The 22,772-nt window shown below is 39.8% G+C and overlaps 1 protein-coding gene across 3 annotated transcripts in view; it reads right to left on the reverse strand.

The window, feature by feature from the left end:
* Positions 1–321: 321 nt before the first annotated feature.
* EFCAB2 (EF-hand calcium binding domain 2) overlaps positions 322–22,772 on the reverse strand; it is a 31,753-nt gene continuing 9,302 nt past the window's right edge. For 2 of the 3 annotated variants that reach the window (XM_027741001.2, XM_027741003.2), the window contains 6 exons: positions 12,710–12,794; positions 7,575–7,647; positions 3,389–3,480; positions 1,693–1,735; positions 1,526–1,592; positions 322–567 (listed from right to left, as the gene is read on the reverse strand). In XM_027741001.2, coding sequence (XP_027596802.1) covers positions 431–567; positions 1,526–1,592; positions 1,693–1,735; positions 3,389–3,480; positions 7,575–7,647; positions 12,710–12,794 — 497 coding nt within the window. In that variant the 3' untranslated portion in view covers positions 322–430. The remainder of the gene's footprint in view (positions 568–1,525; positions 1,593–1,692; positions 1,736–3,388; positions 3,481–7,574; positions 7,648–12,709; positions 12,795–22,772) is intronic. The other variant, XM_027741002.2, reaches the window with a different exon arrangement.

Raw genomic sequence — 22,772 nt, forward strand, 5'->3', positions numbered from 1 at the left:
TGCCTGACTAGCTAAACACAAACAAGGATCACATTTAAATATAAAAGCTTTATCTTACTAGTATTAGTCATCTTAAAATACTCACCCACTTGTTACCTGCTTCCAGGGGTCTCATTTTCCGTTAGTTTTTCAAAAGCAATTGTAAAGTAATTTCTTGACTCCATTAACATTATTTTTCCTGATATTTTCCAACCAAATTCCATGATTTCTTTTCCAGACCTTACACAGTATTTCTGTCAAGAGCTCTTTTTCCAGGTGTGAATATATTTTTATATATATATATATATATATATACATACACACAAAGAACCCAAGGAGATATAACTTCACAGATTTTATTTTAATTATAAGCAGCAAGTCACAGATTGTTATACTTTAAAATACATATTTCAACTATGTGCCAAGCTCACTCTTGCTACCAAAAGGCATCTCAAACATGAAAGGGGAAGATCTTAGTTTCATCTACTACCAACTTTGAAAGGTAGTCTCTGTAGTGAAGAGTATCTGTTTCTGGATCTAGAGCAATGGAGAGCATTTCCTCCATTTCTTCCTCAGTAAAGGGCTCACCTGAAAGACAGCAGAGAATAACACTTTGTTTTGGTAAGTATTCTTTCCAGGACTGGCAAATTATACTGCTTTTCCCTTGAAAGAATCTCTTTTTGGTTCTCACACAGAGAAGAAAAGGAGGAAAACTAAGGATCTGATTCCTTCACTTTTGCCAATGTAAGTCCTGCACACCAAGTGAGCCAGTCTAAGGGAAAGGAGGCAAAGGATCTGGATCTTCTGATCTTCTAGTTCACAGACTCCAGAACACTCTATTCCTCTCTGCCACAGGGATTTTGAAACAACCATTTTTGTCAGAAGGAATTTTTCTAATGTGTATATTATTATTATCTGTCATTTGGCTATCCTTGCACTTGTATTTACATCATGAAAGACTTCTGGTTTTTCTCTTGTAGGAGCTTCTGGCCCACATCATCCCTCTCTGAGAACTAGGTTACCATCTGAGGTTTTGTACTTGAGGCAGGCATGCATGAGTCAGCCATGCAAGAAAAGCAGGCTCTTCAAGGGATATTGAGGATTACAGGATGTACAACTTAAATCTTGCCCTTGAATCTCTTGGTTTGTGTATTGCTCTAGAATTAAGATCAAGATAATGGAGGAATGAATGAGCACTGAAACTACCTGAAACATCTGGAAATCTAAGCTACAATTTTACAGGAGGACAGAAAAAGAGTCGCATCCTTAGTAAGCACAGAGATGTGCACAGAATCATAACATATCCAGGTATGATTGAATTAATCATCATCATCATATCTATCTTACGTCTGTAAGCAGGCAGATAAATGTTTTTCCCTGCATTATTCACCAGTGAAATGTCCTAGTCTGCAGCCACTCATCACATTAACAGTATTGTTTGAAGACAAAAACCGCAGGTTTTGGCACACAGACTAAGGACCTCAAGGTGCCATATATAATTGTAATGCTTTTTACTTAAATACTGATATTACAGAAGTCATGTTACCTTCTTCAGTCAAATATTTGACCAGGTCCTCTTTAGTAATATATCCACATTTATTCTCATCCAAAGCCTTTAAAGAAAAAGAATAAAACTTGTTGTTTTAACCATATTGTATCAAGAAGCAGCAACTTCTTCCAAACAATTAGGTACTTGAATATTTAGTTACAGACCTCAAATGCATGTAGAAGAACATCTTCTCGAATAGGCCAGTAGCTGAAACCATTGAATCAGAAAAGTTAAGTTACTGTTTGCCAGTGTTCTGAAAGAACAAAACATGAGGAAAAGGAAAACTTCCTTTCTATGACAACTTATTAAGTTTTTCTATCAAACATTTAATTGGAGCCTGACTTTTTGGAACTGTCCATGTATTTAACTCTTTTGTCTTTTGTTGTACTACTGTTTAACTTCCCTTGTGCTGAGGAGCCAGATGAATGGCTTCTGCATGTCTGGGCTGGCTGAGTGGGTTAGCAGGAGTCAGTAACAGCTGAATCACTCACACAGCCAATGCACTGCACAGAAGATGGCCAAACCAAGAAAACAAAGTTTTGTCCAGGTACACTGGTAGCTAGGCAACAGATCACCTGTGGGACTTGGGCAGTCTAATGAGCTGATGATGAGCAAAGGAGGTTGGTAGCTTTAAAAGAAAAGGTCTGTCACTAACAATTTCAGAGAGATGGGAGAACTGGGCACATGTGTGCATGCATATGCGTGCTTGATTTCAGAGATGGAAAAGAAGCTCTGTGTAGCAAAGGAGAGCTTCCGTATCCCAACAGACTCTCACCAACCCCCCAGAATACTAAATAGAAGGAGCTGAATCCAGGGAGATTCTAAGTGCTTGATTGCTTTGTCCAGACCCGCCTCAGTCTTTTACTATCTAAAAATCAAATGTTCTAAGAAGTAGTCTTGGTTTTTATGATCCAAATCTCATGTACCCTTGGATAAGTGAACCATGGACAGAGTGCCCCAAAAGATAAAGTGGGTCTTGACAAGCCTGAACTAGCCTGGGGAAAGCATGTAGGGTTTTGTGTTTTTTTGTGTGTGTGTATGTTTTTGTGGAGAGGTTGTGGAGGAGGAGAAGAGAGCCCAGAGCAGCAAGGCATCACTGTGTGAAAGGCTGAACATCAGTGTGGAGCCGCAGATATTTCATGTCTAGAACACCCTCCTACCAAAGGTTCTCTGTGTGCAAAATAACTTCTTGGTATTGGACAAGACAGAGTTTTTCAGAAGCCTTGACTACCATCTTTAAAAGGAAATTAATCTTGCTGTAAGTAATCTTGCTTTAGTGCAAATGTCAAAATAGCACAAGTTCCTGTGTACATGCAAAGACTTCCATGCACCTTAGTATAATGAACAGTGGTTTTGTTTGAGACTTTTAGATCAGCAGTCTTTTAGAGTGCTAGTTGTATACATTCAGCTGTACCTGGCTGTCACTTTGAGACATGAATATGAAGCTGGTTTACACAACTTATTTAAAATACACTGTAACAGACTGTGCTTCTCCGTAACTGTGACCCATATGTTCAGAGAAAGTAATAGTTATGACCTTAATTTTCATATGAAACATTTTAGAGATACACAAAACATGTTGAATAGCAAGTTAATTCTGATTCCCATTAAAAACACAAAATCTACCTATTATCACAATTCATGATTATAAACTGGTATTATTTATATCACCAGTGAAACACAATTTTATGTAGACAAAGTAATTTTGAATCAATATCTAGCTAATGTAAACTGATCTTAAATGACAAATAAAATCTGTACTTCTTCCAGTTATATAAAATTTCTGCAGATATATTTATTCAGAATCAACCCTGTCAATATGGAATAAAGTAGAGATACATAAAATTCACTTTCCATTACCTTCTGTCAAGTAGTACTTTTGTCATCACTGGAAGAAATTTTTCCATATGAATGAATCTGGTTGCTTCTTCATCTTCTTCTTCTTGTACTAACTAAAAATAAAACTTAAGTATCACAGGGTATATGGCTCATTAGCAAACTGATACAGAAAAACAGAAAATTGGGGTAGTCCTTGCATTAAAACTACAGAGTTAGACTTTGAATATTTATATCAAGTCTTTAATATCACAGGGCACCATAACATCTGAGTGAAATGCTTGTGATCAAACAGAAGGAAATTCGAGGAAGAAATAATATCCCAGGGAAAACACAGGCCCGCTATTATAGACACTTCCAACAACTCAAGATTGCCCTCTTGTGCTTCAAAACCATTCTTGCAAAGTAACCGGACACCGTGTAACTGATCTTATCTTCCACAATAACTCAGCAGAGGTTTAAACGTTCAGACTGAATTCATACCAGTAAAGTCTATCGGGATCTGGAACATTCCCAATCAGTGCAATGTGACCACCCATTACAGCAAACCATGAGCACATTCCCTGGCGTGACTTTGGCCTGTGCCTCCCAATATTCCCCTCAGGAGATCCTGGCTGGGACCTTAAGGGCTTTTCCCTGGAAGGATACTTTGTGCAGCCACTCTGCATAAAAGATTTACCGGGGTAGACACAAGCTGCTCTGTGCCAGCTGACTTCAGCACCCAAGGATGTTTCTGGGCATATTTAATGGGCTAGCTTGGACATAGCCCCAGTCTAGTACACCTCAAGGATGGAATTTGTTGCCTCTACATATTTCATAGCCAAAGAGAGTCATCAGGACCAGAGAGGCAGGCAGACTGAGTCAGGGCAGTCCAAAGGAGTCATAAGGCAGCCCATAAAATGCTATACACAGAAAATCTTCCTTTTGCCTCCCAAACAAATTAACAGATTAATCCCAAAACATCAGGGACTTCTAGCAGCATTCTCACTGCATTCCTATATTTCCACAAGAGATAAGAAACATGGTAAAAACTGCTCCCTGTCATCAGGGTGCATCCCTTCCCTGAAAATTTCAAGTTTTTCTCTCAGAAGGACCCCTGTTAATGAAGCTAGCCTGTTCCTGTCTGTGTTGAAACTGGATGCATGCCTTGAGGTCTCACATGGCAGCAGCCAACACCTTGCTAGGCTCTCTGAGACACAGCTCAGATCGAAGGAAAGCTCAAATAGGCACTGATTTGAAATCTTCTAACTGAGCCAGGAAACACTTAGTATGGAATCTTCCTCCTGGGAGCTGGATCAGAGCTGAGGTGGTTCCTGATACATCCATTTGCTTAAATGGAGAGCTGCAACTGCTGCTGAATGCTCTTCTACGGTGTTTTTGAAGGGGCTTGGGCACTAAGAGAAGACAGCCGTCACCTCTTGCTTTAGAGTGGAAATTGGCTTGTAAAAACACATTTTCTCTTCTGTTTGGTGAGCCTACTGAAGGGATCTTTAGCAAGGAAATGAAGCTGTTCGTGCTATATCAAATAGTACCTTTTACCATTACAGAATCATGTGTATTACTGCTTGCTTGATTGAAAAGATGTAAAAAATACCAGGCAAAACCTAGTCCTGGGAGGTGATCAGCAACCTCAGTTTCCTCTGAGGATGAAAGAAACAGCTTCCCTTTCAGAGACTCTACAGGCCCAGAAACATCCTGAACAGTTAAAATTAATCCTATTTCTAACAATGGATTGATAAGTGGATAAATTGAATATATTAACTTTGCCTAAATCATTAAGTATTGGGATTTGCAAGTATATGTATCCTCTTACTCTTTCTCATGCTCACTCCTGTTCTACACCTCATTCCTCATTATTGTTTTCCTTTTTTCTGTAATTTCTCTTTTTTTCACAATAACAGCATTTGCATGTTCACTGTGAGTTTTGCTCTATTTCTTTCCTTTGGGTTCATCCATAGCTCCCATAACAATTGTATTGTAGCACCCATTATGTTTTGTATCTCTACTCTCACACCCATACTATTTCTGTCCACACAACACTGGGGGACTTGAGTCACAAAGAAACAGGCAGAGCAGTGTACCGAACTCCAGACATTGAAATGATCCTTAGATTAGCTTTCACCATCCCTAGGCTTACCATTTAATCTTAAACTTGTAAGTAGGCCTAAAGATATGATATTAAGTATAACACTGATTATAAGGCAATATAGGAGACAGTAATGATGATTTATAGAGATAACATAATTATATGAACGATGATTTTACAGATATGAATAATTTGATGGCAGCATACACTAGTTTAACTACAATAAGGCTAATAGGAAGATCAGATGACTGAGAGACACAAGTAGAGAGAAAGAGAAACAAATCACCATTTACAATGGGCAACAATACTGGGGAAATAGCTTAGTTACAAACCAGCTAACAGACACAATTTTTACTTTATCTAGATTAAGATGAAATGGTATTACCATAGTCAATTATAATGGTATCTTATATAAACTAAGAGGTATTTGTGATTATCATAATATATGAAGGGTTCTACAAGAAGACAGTGTTCTTCTAGTACTAAACCTATGCCAAGATTTCACTTACAGGCACTGTTCTTTGCTATTTGATTTCCAGTTCAGTGTTCTTTAAGGTTAACCATTACTCTTGAATATACTCTTTATTTTTGCAGTATTTGTACTTTAATATCCTTATAATCAACATTTGCATACAGGTTACAGTGTTATATCTCAAGAATCATCTGCCTTGTGGCTGCATTGCATTGTACCTTGTTATGTATTACTTATCTCAAATTTCAGTACTGTTCAAAATGGGTAAAAAACCAATGTCCAATCTCTTTGGAAGGCCTTAAACTCTCCTGATTCTCCTGAAATTGAAGTGGGTTGTCAAAATATCCCCTTTCTTTTCACAATTCTATATCTTGAGTCAGTTGTACTTTTCATTTGCTGTAAAGAAAAGTTACTGTGGGACACTAAAAATATAATCTATATTAAGCACAATAATTTCTACTTTGCCTTGTTTGTCAGTGGGAGCTGGGACTATCTGGTACTGAGAGTACAGATCCAGAGCAGACAGATTGCAGTATCATGTTAAAAGAGCTTTCTCCTCTGGTGGTTCTTTGCACTTCCTCATCTGAAGCAGCTGTGTCATTTTCACAAGACTTAGCACAAGATTTGTCACACTAAATTCTGATCTACAGGAGACCAGACAAGCCTACTGAGGAGAGACTACTACTGCAACCATCCAAATTTTTGTTGGTGCAGGAAGAAAACAGTAAGAGAGATCAATTCTCAGTATACTGAGCTACACATGAAAAGGAGAAAAATCCTTACCCCACCTCTCAGCTCCAGCATCATCCACTCCTTAAGGCAGCATGCCCATTTACAAAAAGAATGTGGAGACTTTTTCCCACTTTTTCATCCCATCTATTAGCCATACCCTGCCAATGCACCAGCACATCATCCTTTCTATTACAAGCATGCGGTAAGGAGACAAAAATTAGTATAGGAAAAGATTGTGGAGAAATGTCATTGAATTTCCTTACCACTGCATATCAGTGAGAGAATGGGAGGACCACTAGGTCTTGTGGAGTTTTATGTCCTGAAGTCTGATTTACAGGCTTAAGTAATCAAGGTTACTTACCTATAACTGAGAAATCTCAAGACTGGGAGACACCTCATGAAGGACAGAAAGTAGAAAGGTCTGGCTATAAGACAGCAGTAACCCAGTGAAAAAAAATGGCCCATCTTCCCTCTGTGTATTTTTGTAATTTAACGTCTTCTCAAGAACTAATTTTTATTACCTAATCATGCACCGTGTGTCCACTGCATGTCCTGAAGAGTGAGATGGTTAGTGTTTAGAGATCCTAATCTGACTGAGGTTTAGGACATTCTTTTTCATCAGTCAAAAACAATTTTTGTCCATTTTCTGTAAATGCTCCTCCACCTTAGCACAGTGTCACAGTGATCCTCTGGGGTAATAGAGAGTCAAAGACTCCTTATTTTAACCCATCAGCATTGTTACTTCATCAACCTAAAGGTTTGCTTCAGGGCAACCTGAGAGATTGCCTGTCTGATTGAAACACTTCCATGACACTTCCAACATCTGGGAAAAGAACTTGAGTTTCCCACTCAGTAAGGCAGAAGGGCCAAACTTGTGCAAGTTTAAGACTGAAAAAAATACAAAAGATCTAACCATTTACCTTTGCAAGGAGTTCACGTAGTTCTGCCTCACTTGGGAAGCAACCCAGTGACCTGACAATGCAACCAATATCTCTGAAAGAAAGAAAGAACATCTTTGTCAATGTCTGCAATACAAGAGTGTTTGTGGACAATCCAGTTAAGAGTTTGCATGTAGGAATATGCACGTACAAGCCCAAAAGTATGCACAAGCACATGCATGTGGACTTTCAAGATGATGTTTCAGTAACCAATGTCTATTTTTACAGACATTAAATACTCTGGAGCTCTTTGAAAGAGTGCAATTGTTCTTGTGACTTTCCCAAAAAATTCTTTACCACTGTGTTGCAGTGTACTGTGTGAAAGTTAATTTTCAACTACTGTTCTCTAATTGTTAAGCTTTATTTCAGTAAAGTCTACATCTATATAGTTAACAAATCACTTGGAAACATGCTGAGGTGAAAGGTAACAAATAAAATACATGTGTACATTAAATGCTATAAAGATACAAATTCTAACTGCATTAAAGAACAATTACAAAAAGTCAGGAAGGAGACAGCCCTGCTATGTCCCTACTGTGCTCTGAAACAGTCAAACAGAACAACAAAGTGGCTTATCCCCACTCTGTTTATGCTGCAAATATATTCATAGCTTGCATCTACTGCTGAACCTGGTGCAGCTGTTCTGAGGCTCTAAAAAAATTCTGAACAAACTGGCAATGCCTCAAAATAATTTAAGATGAAAAACATCACAGATTAGAAACAAAAGTACTGTAAAGCTGTAAAAAAGCTTTAGTGAGATTCACAGTACGATTAAAAACAGAATAACAGAAGCATCACTATTGCTTGTGATTTACATTCCAATTCAACAACACAGAAATTTAAGTACATTTGAATATCTATTCACAGTGCTGGTGGTTCCCATAATCCAAACCTCTGTGGTTTCTTCATCTTGACCAGTGGTGAATCCTAATCCTAATCCTAATCCTAATCCATTTGGTGGAAAAATCAGATTGCCCAATAAAAATGGTAGATACAAGGAGCAGTGACCTTTGTAAAATCTTACAACAGTAAGGCCCTGAATGTGGCATACCAAGCACATGCAAAATTGTAAGTCTTTGACCTCCTCAGACAGGTCCCAAGGAGTTCCCATTCTGATTGAAAACATGTGAGAAGCACTACAATAGACAAAAGAGAGGAAAAGGCTGGACAAAACTAGTTACAAAACAAAACCCAATCCTACACATCCAGTTGTTATGAAATGAGACCATCTACTCAAATGACTCAGTGAAACTCTGCCTCTGTGGATGCGAATGGCCATTGGTGTCAGGGGGGTCAGTCATTTAGGCATAATCCTTGTCCATCCATCCTATTTCTAGTATGTATATACTGCATCTGTTCTCACTCCTGCACTCCCTCACCTTTTCCACCTAAAAGATATTTCTAAGTATTCCCCGCCTCCCCTAGAGGAACACCCAACACAAATCCTGCCTCATTCCTGTCCCACACTATTTCTACTCTCACAGATGCCAGAGATGGTAAAGCTGCCATCACCCTCCCGCCTCACCTCACTCACAGCCAGCAAAACTGTGATGTGACTAAGGTAAGCCAGGCCCTAGAAGAGCCTGCAAAATCTGGCATTCCTGGTGCTGTATCTGGCAGTCTGCATGCGTGCCAACATGAGGATGTTGTCTAAAGTGACTGTGGTGAAAAAAGTCAGGTTCCATTTGGTAATGACACAGAGTTTAAAGAACCCTGACAGGAAACTGTATTTTGCTCCCAGCCACTTCCTCTCAGTTCAGAAGCTGCGATTCCTCCTGTTTAGTTTCTAGAACACAAAAACAACATCTAAAATCAAATTCATGATCATACAAGTTTTATAACACAGAAACAATAAAATTTTGGGTCATTATTTTTGCCCTACATATAACACTTTCAATGGCAAGATTTGCAAAATCATAAAAGTCCTTGACCAACAGTATGTTGTAAGCAGCATGAAACAATATTATATTCCTCATTCTTAATTTCTTACTAATTTGAATTTGCATCAGGAGTCATGCAATGCCAATGTCAGCCTGTCAAGCCAGTGTAATTTTCCATGTTCTTCATGGGTATCTGATATTTCAGGCAATAAAATTCATACATCTACAACAGTGGTTAAGAATTGTGCTGTGCTGCCACCTTCTGATACAAGATAATCGGTTATTAATAATCCCATTATTGTGATACAGCCCTGCAATATGAACCTAGGAATAATTAGACAATAAACTGTTGTTCATTGTCTGTAACTGTACTATGATAAAAATTAACGTGAAATTGTGCATTTACTATGTTAAACAGACTTTTGGATGTCTCCTGTCTGAACGAACACATTTTTTAAAAGTCTATTTGTATCATTTCATTGTTGTAACATTTTATCAAGCTGTATATCCATGACATAATAGAGTGAGGAATGTAGAAAATTTTACAACTATTTAGCCAAGACTGCAGATGTAAATGGCAAACAAATAAGCAATGAGTATGTCATGATGCAGTGAGGGCTAGGGGCTCCCCAGGGCTGGGGATGGTAGTGGTGGGGGTTCTGCATAGGGGCCAGGTAGCCAGGGCCCATCCAGGAGCAGGGCATCTGGGGGGCACTGGGGCAATTCCACTTCTGGGATCAGGCACCTCCCTGGGCATGGGCCAAGAGATGTAAGATCATCCTTCCCTAGAGAGCCCTATGGACAAGGGAACAGCAATTACACTGAGTGTGGAGATATATCCTGAAATTCCCCCTATCTAGTATAGCAGAAAAATCATTACTTCTATGAAGTACTGGCAATTTCTTAAATTTAGAGGTACTAGTAAGCATGCATTCCTAAAACCATCACATAAATATTTTGCATCTCTCTCACCTATGCTCTAGAATGTAGAAAAGATGTTTGAAACATTTAAAGATATTTTCCAATTTGGCTTCATGAAGAATGTTTAATGACAACAATTTCACCAGTTCTCACACTCCTTTGTAGTGTTTATGTTCAATAATTGGTTTATAATTAAAAGCTCTAGTGATATTCTTTTAAATGTAGTAATTGAAAATATGAAAAATTACTCCAGTAAGCTTTTATGACAACAGCTTATAACAACCTGCTCTGTGAGACATAAACATGTCATTTATGTATTTTATAATAAATGCCATAGTTATGTCTAGGAATGCTTATATTAAAATGAAGTTTAAGTGGCATTGCCAAATATTCAAACTTTAAAAAATACCAGAATTAAGATTACTGAGGAATTTTTAAATTTGACATCCTTTAGCTCTGTATCTTGTAGCCAGTTATGCCTTGATCAGTCTAACAGTCCATGTTTTTATCTTCCACTGAACTTCTACCCCCTTGCTCAGACGTATATTTTGTATGTTTTTCCATAATGGTGCATGCTAAAGGTATAGTGCATGCAGTTCTCCTTCCAGACTCCCACCTGTGCACTCTACTTCCCCAGTTCTGGTCATTCCATTTCAAAAATGAGAAAGCTGAACATGAAGAAGCACAAAAAGAGAATGGCCAAAGCTATGGAATAGCATCTCCTAAGAGATTGAACACATCTGGACTCTTCAGCCTTAAATTACTGTGATGGAGGACAAATGTGACAGCCAGGTATGAAATCATTAACGAGAAAATTAATAGAGAACAAATGTTTGCTATTTATCATAGGATAGAAAAAAATAAACCAGAGGCCACTCAAATCATAATGTACCAGATGTACAAAACCAACAAGAAATACTGCATATTTGTTCAATTCCTTACATTCCTCCCCTAGGAAACTACTGATAGCTCAACTGAGGGTACTGGGCTAAATAGACTTTTGGTGCAATCAAGTATGATCATCTTTATGTTAATTTTTATATTACTGTTGTTGTTGTTATCATTATTATTATTCATAAATAAATTATAGGCAAGTTTCTCCCAAGTCTCCTCAAACCACCTCCCTGCCAAAGCAACATCCACCTCCCACATTACCCCAGAGGAAGGATGCATTTCCATTGAAGACACCTACTGAGTGCAGGTAACTGTGACACACACACTGGCAGGGACACCCCTTGATGTGCTGAAATACCCTAAAAGTGAGGAGTTTCATAAGGATCCAGGTCCTGTAGTGCCAAATGAGCTATCAGAGCAGGGATTTATTTACTAGCACTAATTGTGGCCTCGGACCTCTTGCCTAGCTGCAGCTTCCTCTTGCCCCATTGCACCACCAGTCCCAGCATTCCTCCCTCAAGCCAATTTCAACCAGTGAACAATACAAAATGTCTATTAAACCAGCAAAGACAAACTTATCCAATCAGGGCCAAAAGGACTGATTACAAAAGGGCCAATTACATTTTCTGGAAAAGCAGATGCCGGTTTAGGGAGGCAGGACCTGTGACCCCGTGGAGAAGAGGAACCCACGCTGGAGCAGGTTTGCTGACAGGACTTGTGACTCTGTGGGGGACCCACACTGGAGCAGCCTGTTCCCAAAGGACTGCAATCCATGGAAAGGGACCCATGCTAGAGCAGTTCATGAAGAATTGCACTTTGTGGGAAGGACTCACATTGAAGAAGTTCATGGAGGACTGTCTCCTGTGGGAGGGACCCCACTGCTGAAGCAGGTGAAGAGCGTGAGGGGTCCTCCCTCTGAGAAGGAAGGATTGGCAGCTACAACATGTGATGAACTGACCCCCATTCCCTGTCTCCCTGCACCACTGCGGAGGGGAGGTAGAAAATCAGGAATAAAGTTAAGCCCAGGGAGTAAAGAGGTGGGTGGAAAGCTGCTTTTAAGATTTGGTTTTACTTCTCGTTATTCCTATTCTGATTTGATTGGTAATAAATTAAATTGATTTCCCCAAGTCGAGTCTGTTTTTCCTGTGACAGTAATTGGTGAGTGATTCCCTGCCCTTACATTGACCCACAAGCCATTTGTTATATTTTCTATCCCATGTCCCACTGAGGAGAGGAGTGATGGAGTGGCTTTGGTGGGCACCTGGTGTCCAGCCAAGGTCAACCCACCACAGACATACTTGTCCAAACAGGGCCAAAAGGCCTATTTCAATGACATTTTCTGGTAAAGCAGATGCTGGCTTAGGGAGTTATTTATCTCTATATCTGATCCTGCAATATTTCTTTGTGAATATATTTACAAACCTGGCATCCACAGTTTTATTGCTTTCCCGGTCAAACACCTCAAAAGCTTCTCTAATCCTTTTCTCAATTTCAGCTACTCTGCCATCTGCAAAGAGAAATATAAGAAAAAGAAAGATTCACTGTGCTGTTGCAACTGATTTATTTCCAATTTGAGACTTGCAACAGCAGAAGCACCAAAACTGATAAAGGGGCAGACAGGAAAGCAGAAGTTATTCTGAAAAAAACCCACTGTAAATGCAGAATCTCTCATTTTGTATTAGTAATATGGCCTTGCTGTGGCTCTGCAGCCATATCAAGTCTGGTGAAAATGGTGTGCCTGAACTGCATGATCAGAAGGCTGCCTAGGTGTGGACCCTGCCCAGAGTGTGCCACAGCTCCCTCTGGACCACAAGCCTGAGCCCTTCCTGGATGCCATGGTGTCAGTGGAAGGAGAAAGGCAAACATGGGCCCAGGCTTGCCCTGAGACAGGGCTGAGTCACTTCATCCAGGTTCCTGCATCCAGGGAAACATAAGTGCTCTTATGTCCACTGAGTTAGTCATAATGCATGAAAAGCATAGAACCAGAGATAAAGAGATGGCTAAGATACGTGCACAGTGAATACGGCTCATGGTAAATAATTTATTGTAACAGTTTGGAAAAGAAGACAATCTCAGCAAAGGGGAAGGAGTAATTTGCTGCATTTCCTTTTCATATCTCAATCTCAAGGAATGGGGGAAGAAGAACCACAAGTTATCACAGATATATCTTGTATAAGCCAGAAATTGCATTTTTGGGGCAAAGTACCAGGAAATAAATTCTGAAGAAATAATGTAAAGAGAGGAAAGGGTCTATCTCAAAAGAAAAACTCCTTGGCAAGAAAACCGGGGTATATAAGGAGTGAACTGGTTAGCCATTTATGAATATTTGACTCCAAGTGAGAGAATATGGGAAGCAAAGTCACATGGAGCTGAACTTTTGGTTCCTGTGGCTAAATACACCCCCAAACTCCAACTGGCAAACCAGCTCATGAGACAGCATTTTTTGAGCTAGCCCCCCAGCCTCCACAGCAATGCCACAAGGAAAATCTGTGTGACAGCCAGAATTAGACTGGTATGAGGGACACTTGTTTTCTCGTTTTCATACTTCTCTTCTGTATTTTCAACATAATAAGTAAAACACAGCTCTCCTCTAGCAGACAATTTATTTTCTTCTTTAGCTGATGTGGTGTTAAGGTCTGTTGAGCAGCTCTGACCAACATTAAGCCACTGGACCTTTTTTCTACAGGCATAAAAAATTCATACCTAGTTTTCTACAATCCCAATAGTATGGAATCCTTGGGGCTGTAGTATGCAATCAATTTTTTCATTTGATTTCTTGCCCTCATGATAGAAATATCTTTCTGCTGGCGAAGGGTGTCAGAACTGACCATAGTTGAATGATACATTGGCTTTGTGATCTCCCTCTCTTTATCTTGACCCATGAGCTTTTTCATCATATTTTCTTCCTCTGTGCTGTTGAGGAAAGCAGAGAGAGGCTGGGTGGGTGCCTGGCAGCTTGCCAAGGTCAGCCCATCACAGGCTGCAAACAATTCAGTACAGCAGTGGATTGAACCAGCTATAAGGAACCTCTTCTTCATGTAGAAGAGAGGTGCATCCCCTTATAAAGCTACAGCTGCCTGCTGCTTTCCATCTGTGTTTGGCACTGAACTCCCCAGAGAATACGTAAAGAGAAGAGAGGTATGAATATAACCTGTATTCGTCCCTTGGACTTTATTCCCCTGATGGAAGCATAGGCAGGTACTCGTACAATGCATTGGAGACTGGAGCTCACTGAGGAAGAGCCCTGTCCAGTCCCTGATGCAGGACAAACTGTATTCTTTTCACAGCTTGACAGTAATGCCTATGTTTTCTGTGCCTAAGTGCCAGTAAGAATGCAAACCGAATTCTTTAAAAAAACCCCACAGTTCAATCCAAGTGGACCTGATTCCTTGTAGAGAAGTCCCCAAAGACGCTCAAACTACTAAATTTTAAGGTTTTTTTCCAGTGACTTCAAAGAGTCTCAGATCTAGCCTTCAGTGTAGACTTGGAGTTTAGTTCTTGAGATCAGGCCCTTCAGCTGTATACTACGATTTGCAACAGAGAAATGCTGGAGGAAAATTTATAGCTGTATATTCCGGTCTTGATGTGTAAGCCTTCTGTAGAAATAAAAATTAGGCAAGGGAAGGCAGGGAAAGATTTTAAGTACTGGAACCATGTAAGCATCCAGCCTTTTCAAGCTTTTTTCATGAAAACAGGGTACATTAATCTTACCTGTTTCAAGAGGCCTGACAAACAAAGGTCCTGAAATGAAATGAACTTGATGATTTAATCTAGGTACCAGATAACCTATATTTCTTCCAAGAACTCAGAGAAAGTTGTTGATTCAAGAGCCATATCCATGGAAGAAAACATAGTATACTGTATTCCTCTCAAAAACTCTTGGTGAGATGAGTAAACACCTAATAAGCTACTGCCTAAATCTCTCATCTTCCCTCTAGGAATGAAAGACAAATATGTTCAGCATAGTTCAGGATGGCAAAGCTAGTTATCTGAAGACTTCTATGATTCACTCTAAACCTCCCTTTGGGAGGGAAAAGAAGATGGATTCCGGTTTTAGGATAAGAAAAAGGTAAAGTTTTAAAATTATACCTTCAAGAAGGGCACAAGAAACAGATATGCAGTTAACTCAGCAGATGTGATGCTTTAATGTACTGAAATTTTTCTATACAAAGAGGCTGCACCATGGGTAGATCAATGAAAGTTACATGTTGCCCTGTGGAACAATGTTTTATCTGTTTTTCAGGACAGAAATACCTACACCTTGATTGAATAAAAGACTTCATTCACCTATTTTACTAACAAGAAAAACAATACACATATCAAAGATAAAATTATTGGACTACTTCTAATTGTTTAAATAAATAAATATTGAAACATACCATGCTACAAAGGATTCTAATACCTACAAATACTTTCCTCAAATGAGTCCTGTAGGGATGATATATTATTTCCAATTCTATGCTGCTGAAATGCTTCAGATATTTGTCATTGTTGCCTCATTCTAACGTATCTTCCTACCACATATGCAAAAAGAAGACAAAATGTCTTAAAATCTATTCCTCAGACACATTAACTGAAAGTGTATTCACTATCAGTTTTCTTTCCTGTACTATCCTTTGCTATTTTCCATTTGTTTAGTGTGAACTAGATAAAGCTCTAGACGCTGTCAGTTAAGTAAGACTGACAGGGATCTGGGACTCCCAAATCAATTCCTGTCGTTCTTTCAGACTGAATTGCTCCTCTTCAGCTTGTGCACACTATTGCCCAGCACTCTGAGGCCCACTTGCAGCCAGCCCTTAAGCAGCACACCTACCTCCGTTGTGACATTTCTTCCTCAAAGACTACACTTAAGTCTTTGTAGGGAACAGAAGCCATTAACTGGATGTGGCTCTGCCAGACTCTTGAGTAATGAGGGTTTTAAAAGGGGATTTCTAGTTGATGCAATTTGCTAGATTCTACCATTCATTTAACTGTATGAGCTTGCTGTCTTTCCTTTTCTGGGCCAGTTGCTCTGATGGTCCAAAAAGCTAACCTTTCCTTTCACTGAAGAGAAATTATGTGCAGAAAAAAAGACTTATCATAAGAACAGGTAGCCCAACATTAACCAAGCACTTAACATGCTGGGGAGCAGCATCTGTCTGCTGCTCACAGGAAAACATTTAGTCCCTGTGCCACCTGATGAACCTATTAACCATTTACTGGAACTCTTTCGTGCTATGTAAAGAGTAAAATTAAGGGTTGATTTGTAGAAGCACCAGCAGACTTCATTTTATTACTTAGCGTTACTGCTCACACACCTGACACATTTAGTCTTTATAAACATTAATCTAAGCATATTTTAATAAATATAGTCAATTTTATATTTAAACTCCTCTGTGTATGTGGACATCTCACTAATTACTCCATCCTCTCTTCATAGAATTATATTATGATTACAAGGAGGTGTGAGGAAACCCCTGAGGTCTCTGCTGACAGAAACCCTTTCTCACATGGGGCTGACTTGTAGAACCAGTCAGTCTGAAAGGATAAGGGGCACAACCAGATAACTCCAACTCAGTGGCAGGTAGTTTAGAGTCATTTGCATGTTGTTGTTCCAGTTTTACTTAAAGTCCTGTTATCAACAGCTCTTTTGTAGATCTCCCATCCACTAACTGGGGCTTATCAGCACAAAGTACAAAACCATATCAGTGGCTATATACTACAGTACCACTTCTCTTTTCCACTAACCATTATTTCAACAAAAAAAAGTGGCCAGTGACCTCGGTCCTGTCAGCTGAACTGGGAGTGAAATACAAAGAGTGCCATGATGTAAAAGGAACATTTTTAAGAAGACAATGGACACAAAAGGGGATGTTTCTATGCAGTCAGCCATATAAAAAAATCTGAGTCTTAAAGCCTCCTGCAATCTGCACTCAACTTCAGCAAACCTTCTCTTTCTGCTCATGGATCCAAGTTACTCTTTTTAACCACCCTCCCCACACTGCTCTAACATTCTTCTGTAAGGCCCCTATGGCCACCCTTTTTAGGATAAAAGAGATGAACTAAAAACTAAAAGAGATTTTTCTTTGATGTTTGCAGAAAAAAAAAAACAGTAAGAGACTTCACAATTCAAACTCTGAGGTTATTAATTAGCTCTTACGAGATCTAACCAGAATTTTAAGCAAGTTCTAACTGTACTATTACCTAGGTCAAGATATTAAAGAGCTGTCACAACACTCAGCACCACCTGTACAGGTGAAATCTCAAATACTTTCAGATAAACTCATCAGTTTTATCAAGGTGTTGTGTTTCCAGAACAAAAAGGGAAAGCCAATGTTGTGTCATAACGAATTCTTGGTGATGGTATCAGCGTAAGGTGTTCCCATGCCACTGTTCTCTTTCCTAGATCCAAAGCAAAGTATACAACTCCCTAAATTTTTCTGCCACAAACACTTGCATTGCATTCATGTTAAATGTGGGGAGCTTGACCGACTTAAAAATAATTCAGAAAGCTTGCTGCACCTCAGAGAAGAAAACCTTACAGCATTTAACTAATTCTATTTTAAGGAAATTACTGAGGCAAAGGAACATGGAGAAAACCACTTGAATCTGACTTATTGGCAAGATCTTTCTGCTCTGTAGAGGAAAACGCATGCATTAGATTTTTTTCTAGTGAACTTTTTAGTTCCAGAGGAAGCTTAATGTACAGTCAGTATAATGTGCTGAACCAGCACATGCTCTAAAAATTTTGAGGTAAGACAAATATTTTTCCTTTGTTACTCTGTACCTCCTACAGCATGTATGATATTAATGTATTGGGTATCAGAAAAGAAATTAACAATATGATTAAGTTGTAAGCTTGTAGAATATGCAGTGTTGTTTCTCTGTGTCTTGTGATACATAATGAAATAATTTAAGATATGTGATCATTGAAGAGTCTGCATTCTAAAAAGACAAATCAAGAATATTTTGAAGAAAAACAAGACACTTATAAAGCAGCTCAAGTCATCCAAAGAAGGGATAAACCTATCCCTGAACTGGAATACAAAGAAAACAAATTGATGCAAAGTATTGATGGTACCAATGGGAAATGTGTCACCTGAGTTTAGCCACTCAGATTGAATGAAGAGATAAAACATGTAGCTTCATTGTGCTGGTTTAAGAGTTAACCAGCAGGGGAAATGAACTCAACTCAAAGGAGAGATTATAAGTCAGAATAACAATTTACTAAAATAATACAGTAAGTACAATCATACAAACAAACAATTGGTCTTAACCCACAAAACCCAAATGTATGACCCAGTACCCTGGGGCATGAACAACGTGGTGTTCCTTGGGCCCCGCTTGAGTCCAAAGTAAAGGGAGAGGGGAAGAACCTGCTGGTGGGAGAGCTGTTGCAGTCTAGTCAAAAGTGGTGATTGCAGTGAGATGCCGGGGGAAGAGCCGTTGCAGTCTGGTCAAAAGTGGTGATTGGAGTCCAGTATAGGGTGGTGATCCAAGTCTGTTTGAGAGCGATGAGCCACAGTCCTTCTCTGGATCCCACAGAGTGGTTCCCAAATGTTCCAAGACTCCAAGATTATATATCCTGCAGTTCAGGCAGGAATGCTCAGCACTTCCCTCAGGGCGGGGAGTTCCACAAAGGGTGTGAGGACAGGAGCATCCTCCTATCTCACAGGCCTCTTAACACCTAGTTTGTAGCCTGAGGAGTCAGGCTCTATGGGCAGATGGTGTAAATGGTTCATTGATAACAGTTTCTGGGAAATGGCATGGAAGGCTATAGAATACACAGTTTTGGGTTACACCCATACCCTGATGAACTGGTCTCAGTTGTCCTAACTAGGACATTCATGAAATTTGGTAAACATCAGTTCCCAAGAAATGACCAGTCTTCACTGACAATAGTACCTACTCCAGTTTGGGGATGCAAGCTATGGCCTGCAGACTCAGGAGAGGGATAATGCTTTCTCTGCTAGATAAGAAGCATCCCATGTTAATATAATAATACTCAGGCAATCTGATTTTAGTCTGTTGGTGTAGAAGAATAAAAAAGCTTAACTGGTTTATGTAGAGGTCACTTGCATGCATTTTCAAAGAGACAAAAATGAAATCTCAAGAACAGCAAAAGCTTTTTTGTTCATGTTTTTCAGAATTGTTGAGAACTGGCCATGTCATTGCTCCCTATTGCTTATGTTTATCACAACATACACCATGTACAGACCTGAGAGTTTGGATTGACAGGAAGCTGAACAGGAGCCAGCAGTGTGCCCAGGTGGCCAAGAAGGCCAATGGCATCCTGGCCTGTATCAGGAACAGTGTGGCCAAAAGGTCCAGGGAAGTGATTCTTCCCCTGTACTCAGCGCTGGTGAGGCCACACCTTGAATACTGCGTCCAGTTCTGGGTCCCTCAGTTCAGGAAGGATATTGAGGTGCTGGAGCAGGTCCAGAGAAGAGCAACAAGGCTGGTGAAGGGACTCGAGCACAAGTCCTGTGAGGAGAGGCTGAGGGAGCTGGGGTTGTTCAGCCTGGAGAAGAGGTTCAGGGGAGACCTCATCACTCTCTACAACTACCTGAAAGGAGGTTGTAGCCAGGTGGGGGTCGGTCTCTTCTCCCAGGCAACCAGCAGTAGAAGAGGGCATGGTCTTAAGCTGTGCCAGAGGAAATTTAGGTTAGATAATAGGAAGAAATTTTTTACAGAGAGAGTAATCAAACATTGGGATGGGCTGCCCAAGGAAGTGGTGGATTCTCCATCCCTGGAGGTTTTTAAGATAAGACTGGATGTGGCACTTAGTGCCATGGTCTAGTAACCAAGGCAGTGTTGGATCAACGGTTGGACTTGATGATCTCGGAGGTCTTTTCCAACCCAGGTGATTCTATGATTCTATGATTCTATGTAGTATCTAGATAAGCAAGCAAACCCCATCGTCACTGCGAATCAACAAAACCCTACACTCATCATCATCACGTATGTGAGCAACCTTGGACTAAAAGCATAACCTCACCCTACTGTCATACCTCTTTTCCTAATGGTAGTACATGTGAGAGCTGAAAAGTTACGCGGGTGTTTCCATCACAGTAACTGCCTCGTGGGAAACTAATAGAGAATAAAAATAAAGGGACTATATTTAAAAATAGATACATAGAATGGAGCTTTCAGAGTGGAGCAATCAGAACAATCTTTGCACAGCCCCATGGCACCTAATGTGAATAACCATGAGAACAAAATCACCAGCAGCAAATAGAGTTTAGAAAAATCAGGTAATTAATTTGATGTCTGATAATAAAACACAGGCTGTCAGTTTCATGATGGCTGTGGAAAAGTTAACTGCAAAAGCTACTTCAAATTCTGACACAAAAATATTAAATACAATTTTTCCTTTTTATCTTCTTTACAAAAGACAGTTGTAACATGAGCAAAATATATAATAAAGTGACATAAAAAATTAAGCACTATCTTGATTCCAGCTTTGGTTGTGAAAATGATACTATTTTATAGAATTTGAGAGCATTAAAAAGTAAAACGTATTCAGATCAACCACAATGGAAATATCTTGTTTAGTTCCATTAGAAGTTGACAAATTCATTAAAGACTTATAAAATATAATATAGCAACTGTGCATTTTAAACTCAAAGTTGAAAAATGCAATAATATACCAATTTGCAAAATATATCTAGTTTGCGGTAGTCAGTTGGCAGTAACTACTGAAGTTACAATTTGCCAGTAACTTCACCTAATGAAACAAGATATCCTCAGTATTATCTCAGGTTTTGACTGTTCAGTAGGTGTTATTTTAAATGCCATGGCATTCTAATCTGCCACAGATACAGATGTCTCAATACATATGGGAACAAAAACTAACAAAACTGATGCGGCAATTAGCAAACTGTCAAGAAACAAAGTATAGAAACTATTGCTGCCTTGATAAGCAGTCAAGCTTCTAATTGCTGTAACACAGAACAAAATAGACCATGGAGGATGCCATGTCAAGCTGGAAAAGAAGGCATAAATAGTTAATGCCTTTCCCCACCCTCTATTTCCAAAGGTGTTTAAACCCATAGTTCACACTACCTCAAAACACAGTTCATATTAAAGTGTCATTGATTTGAAAGGAACTATCCACCATTCACAAAGTTCTTGTCCCATTCATCTCTCACAAAAAGTGCTGGAGTCATGGGCAGTCTTGACTGCTGACCTCCCTTCTGGATCAAACACAGTTCATCAATGGAAAAACATTTCTTTCCCTCATGGTACACATTCTTGTAGGTCATCAAGCCCATTTTAATGCTGTCACTTCTGGTTGCTCCTGCAAGATGCCATTATTTATCCTGGTCTGTGCTGGGCAGACAGCCCCCGCACCAGTATAGAGAGATCACTCAGTAACCTCACCTGGTAACTCATACCTGTCTGCCTCGAGTCATTATGATATAACAGCTTGAAGAGCTGCTATATTAAGAGCTGCTGTTTGCTTGCTCTGTCCTGAGCTTGCACTGTATTTCTCAAAACCAGGGGATGCAGATGGCAAAGTATGTCAGCATGAACCCACAGTGGAACTACAACCACTGCCTGGGCTTGCTGCAGATAAGGCATTTGCCTATGGGAATGGAGAAGGGCAAAGTACAAGGAATAGCCTTGCTACCTCTGCAAATTCCTTAACAGATGCTTGCTGCAACACAAAATTGTCCATATGTTGGAGGGGACCAATAAACCATTTTTTCTTGCATCAGTTCCTATACTACAACCCTGACAGCCTCCCTGTGCCCAGGCTCTTGAAACTGAAGCATTAATTTCTCTGGTTCCACCCAATTCTTTCAGGAAGTCCCCAGAATGGAAGGTTGCAATTTATCAAAGAAATAAAAGGCATAAGGACCTCCTACACCCAAAACGCAAACCAAACTTTCTCTAAACTTACTGAAACTATTTATAGCCAAGCAGAACTTGCAAGTGAAGGCAATGTTAAATGTTAAGAGTGGCTGAATGGGATTGGGAACCAGTAAGAATCCTGCTAATGGGATACAGTGTTTCTTACAGTCCCTAAAATTCCACTAAATGCTCTTCAGGGCTGGGCATGTGGAGTGTTTGCTCCTGAGGAAGAGATATGAAAGACAGACTGCAAGTCTGGTGCCACTGAAAAAAAAAAAAAGGCAGCAGCACATGCTGAGAATGTGGTAGGGAATACGAATCTGCCCCTCCTGTTATCTCATGGATCTCCTTTACACAGAAATGCATGAAGGCAAGGGCAACCAACACCACCTCAGCTCTGCGCACTTTGCTGTTCCCTCTGAGATAGCACCCATTTGCTCTGCTGAACCTTCTTTCTCAGCTTCGTGCTTTTGTCATCATAATCTCCGGATCTCTTCGTGTGATGTGTGTGATTAGTCTCTCCCCTACCCTGGAGGCAAGAAATTCCTTCCTTCCCCCTGCTTAAATTGTTCCTGAGGATCCTGTTGGTGAGGGCAAGCTCAGTCTACACAGTTCTGGGACACACTGAGGCAAAACACTACAATCACAT

This window comes from Pipra filicauda, unplaced genomic scaffold, assembly GCF_003945595.2.
Source record: "Pipra filicauda isolate LSUMZ 115617 unplaced genomic scaffold, ASM394559v2 scaffold351_size757598_pilon, whole genome shotgun sequence".
Classification (NCBI taxonomy): Eukaryota; Metazoa; Chordata; class Aves; order Passeriformes; family Pipridae; genus Pipra; species Pipra filicauda.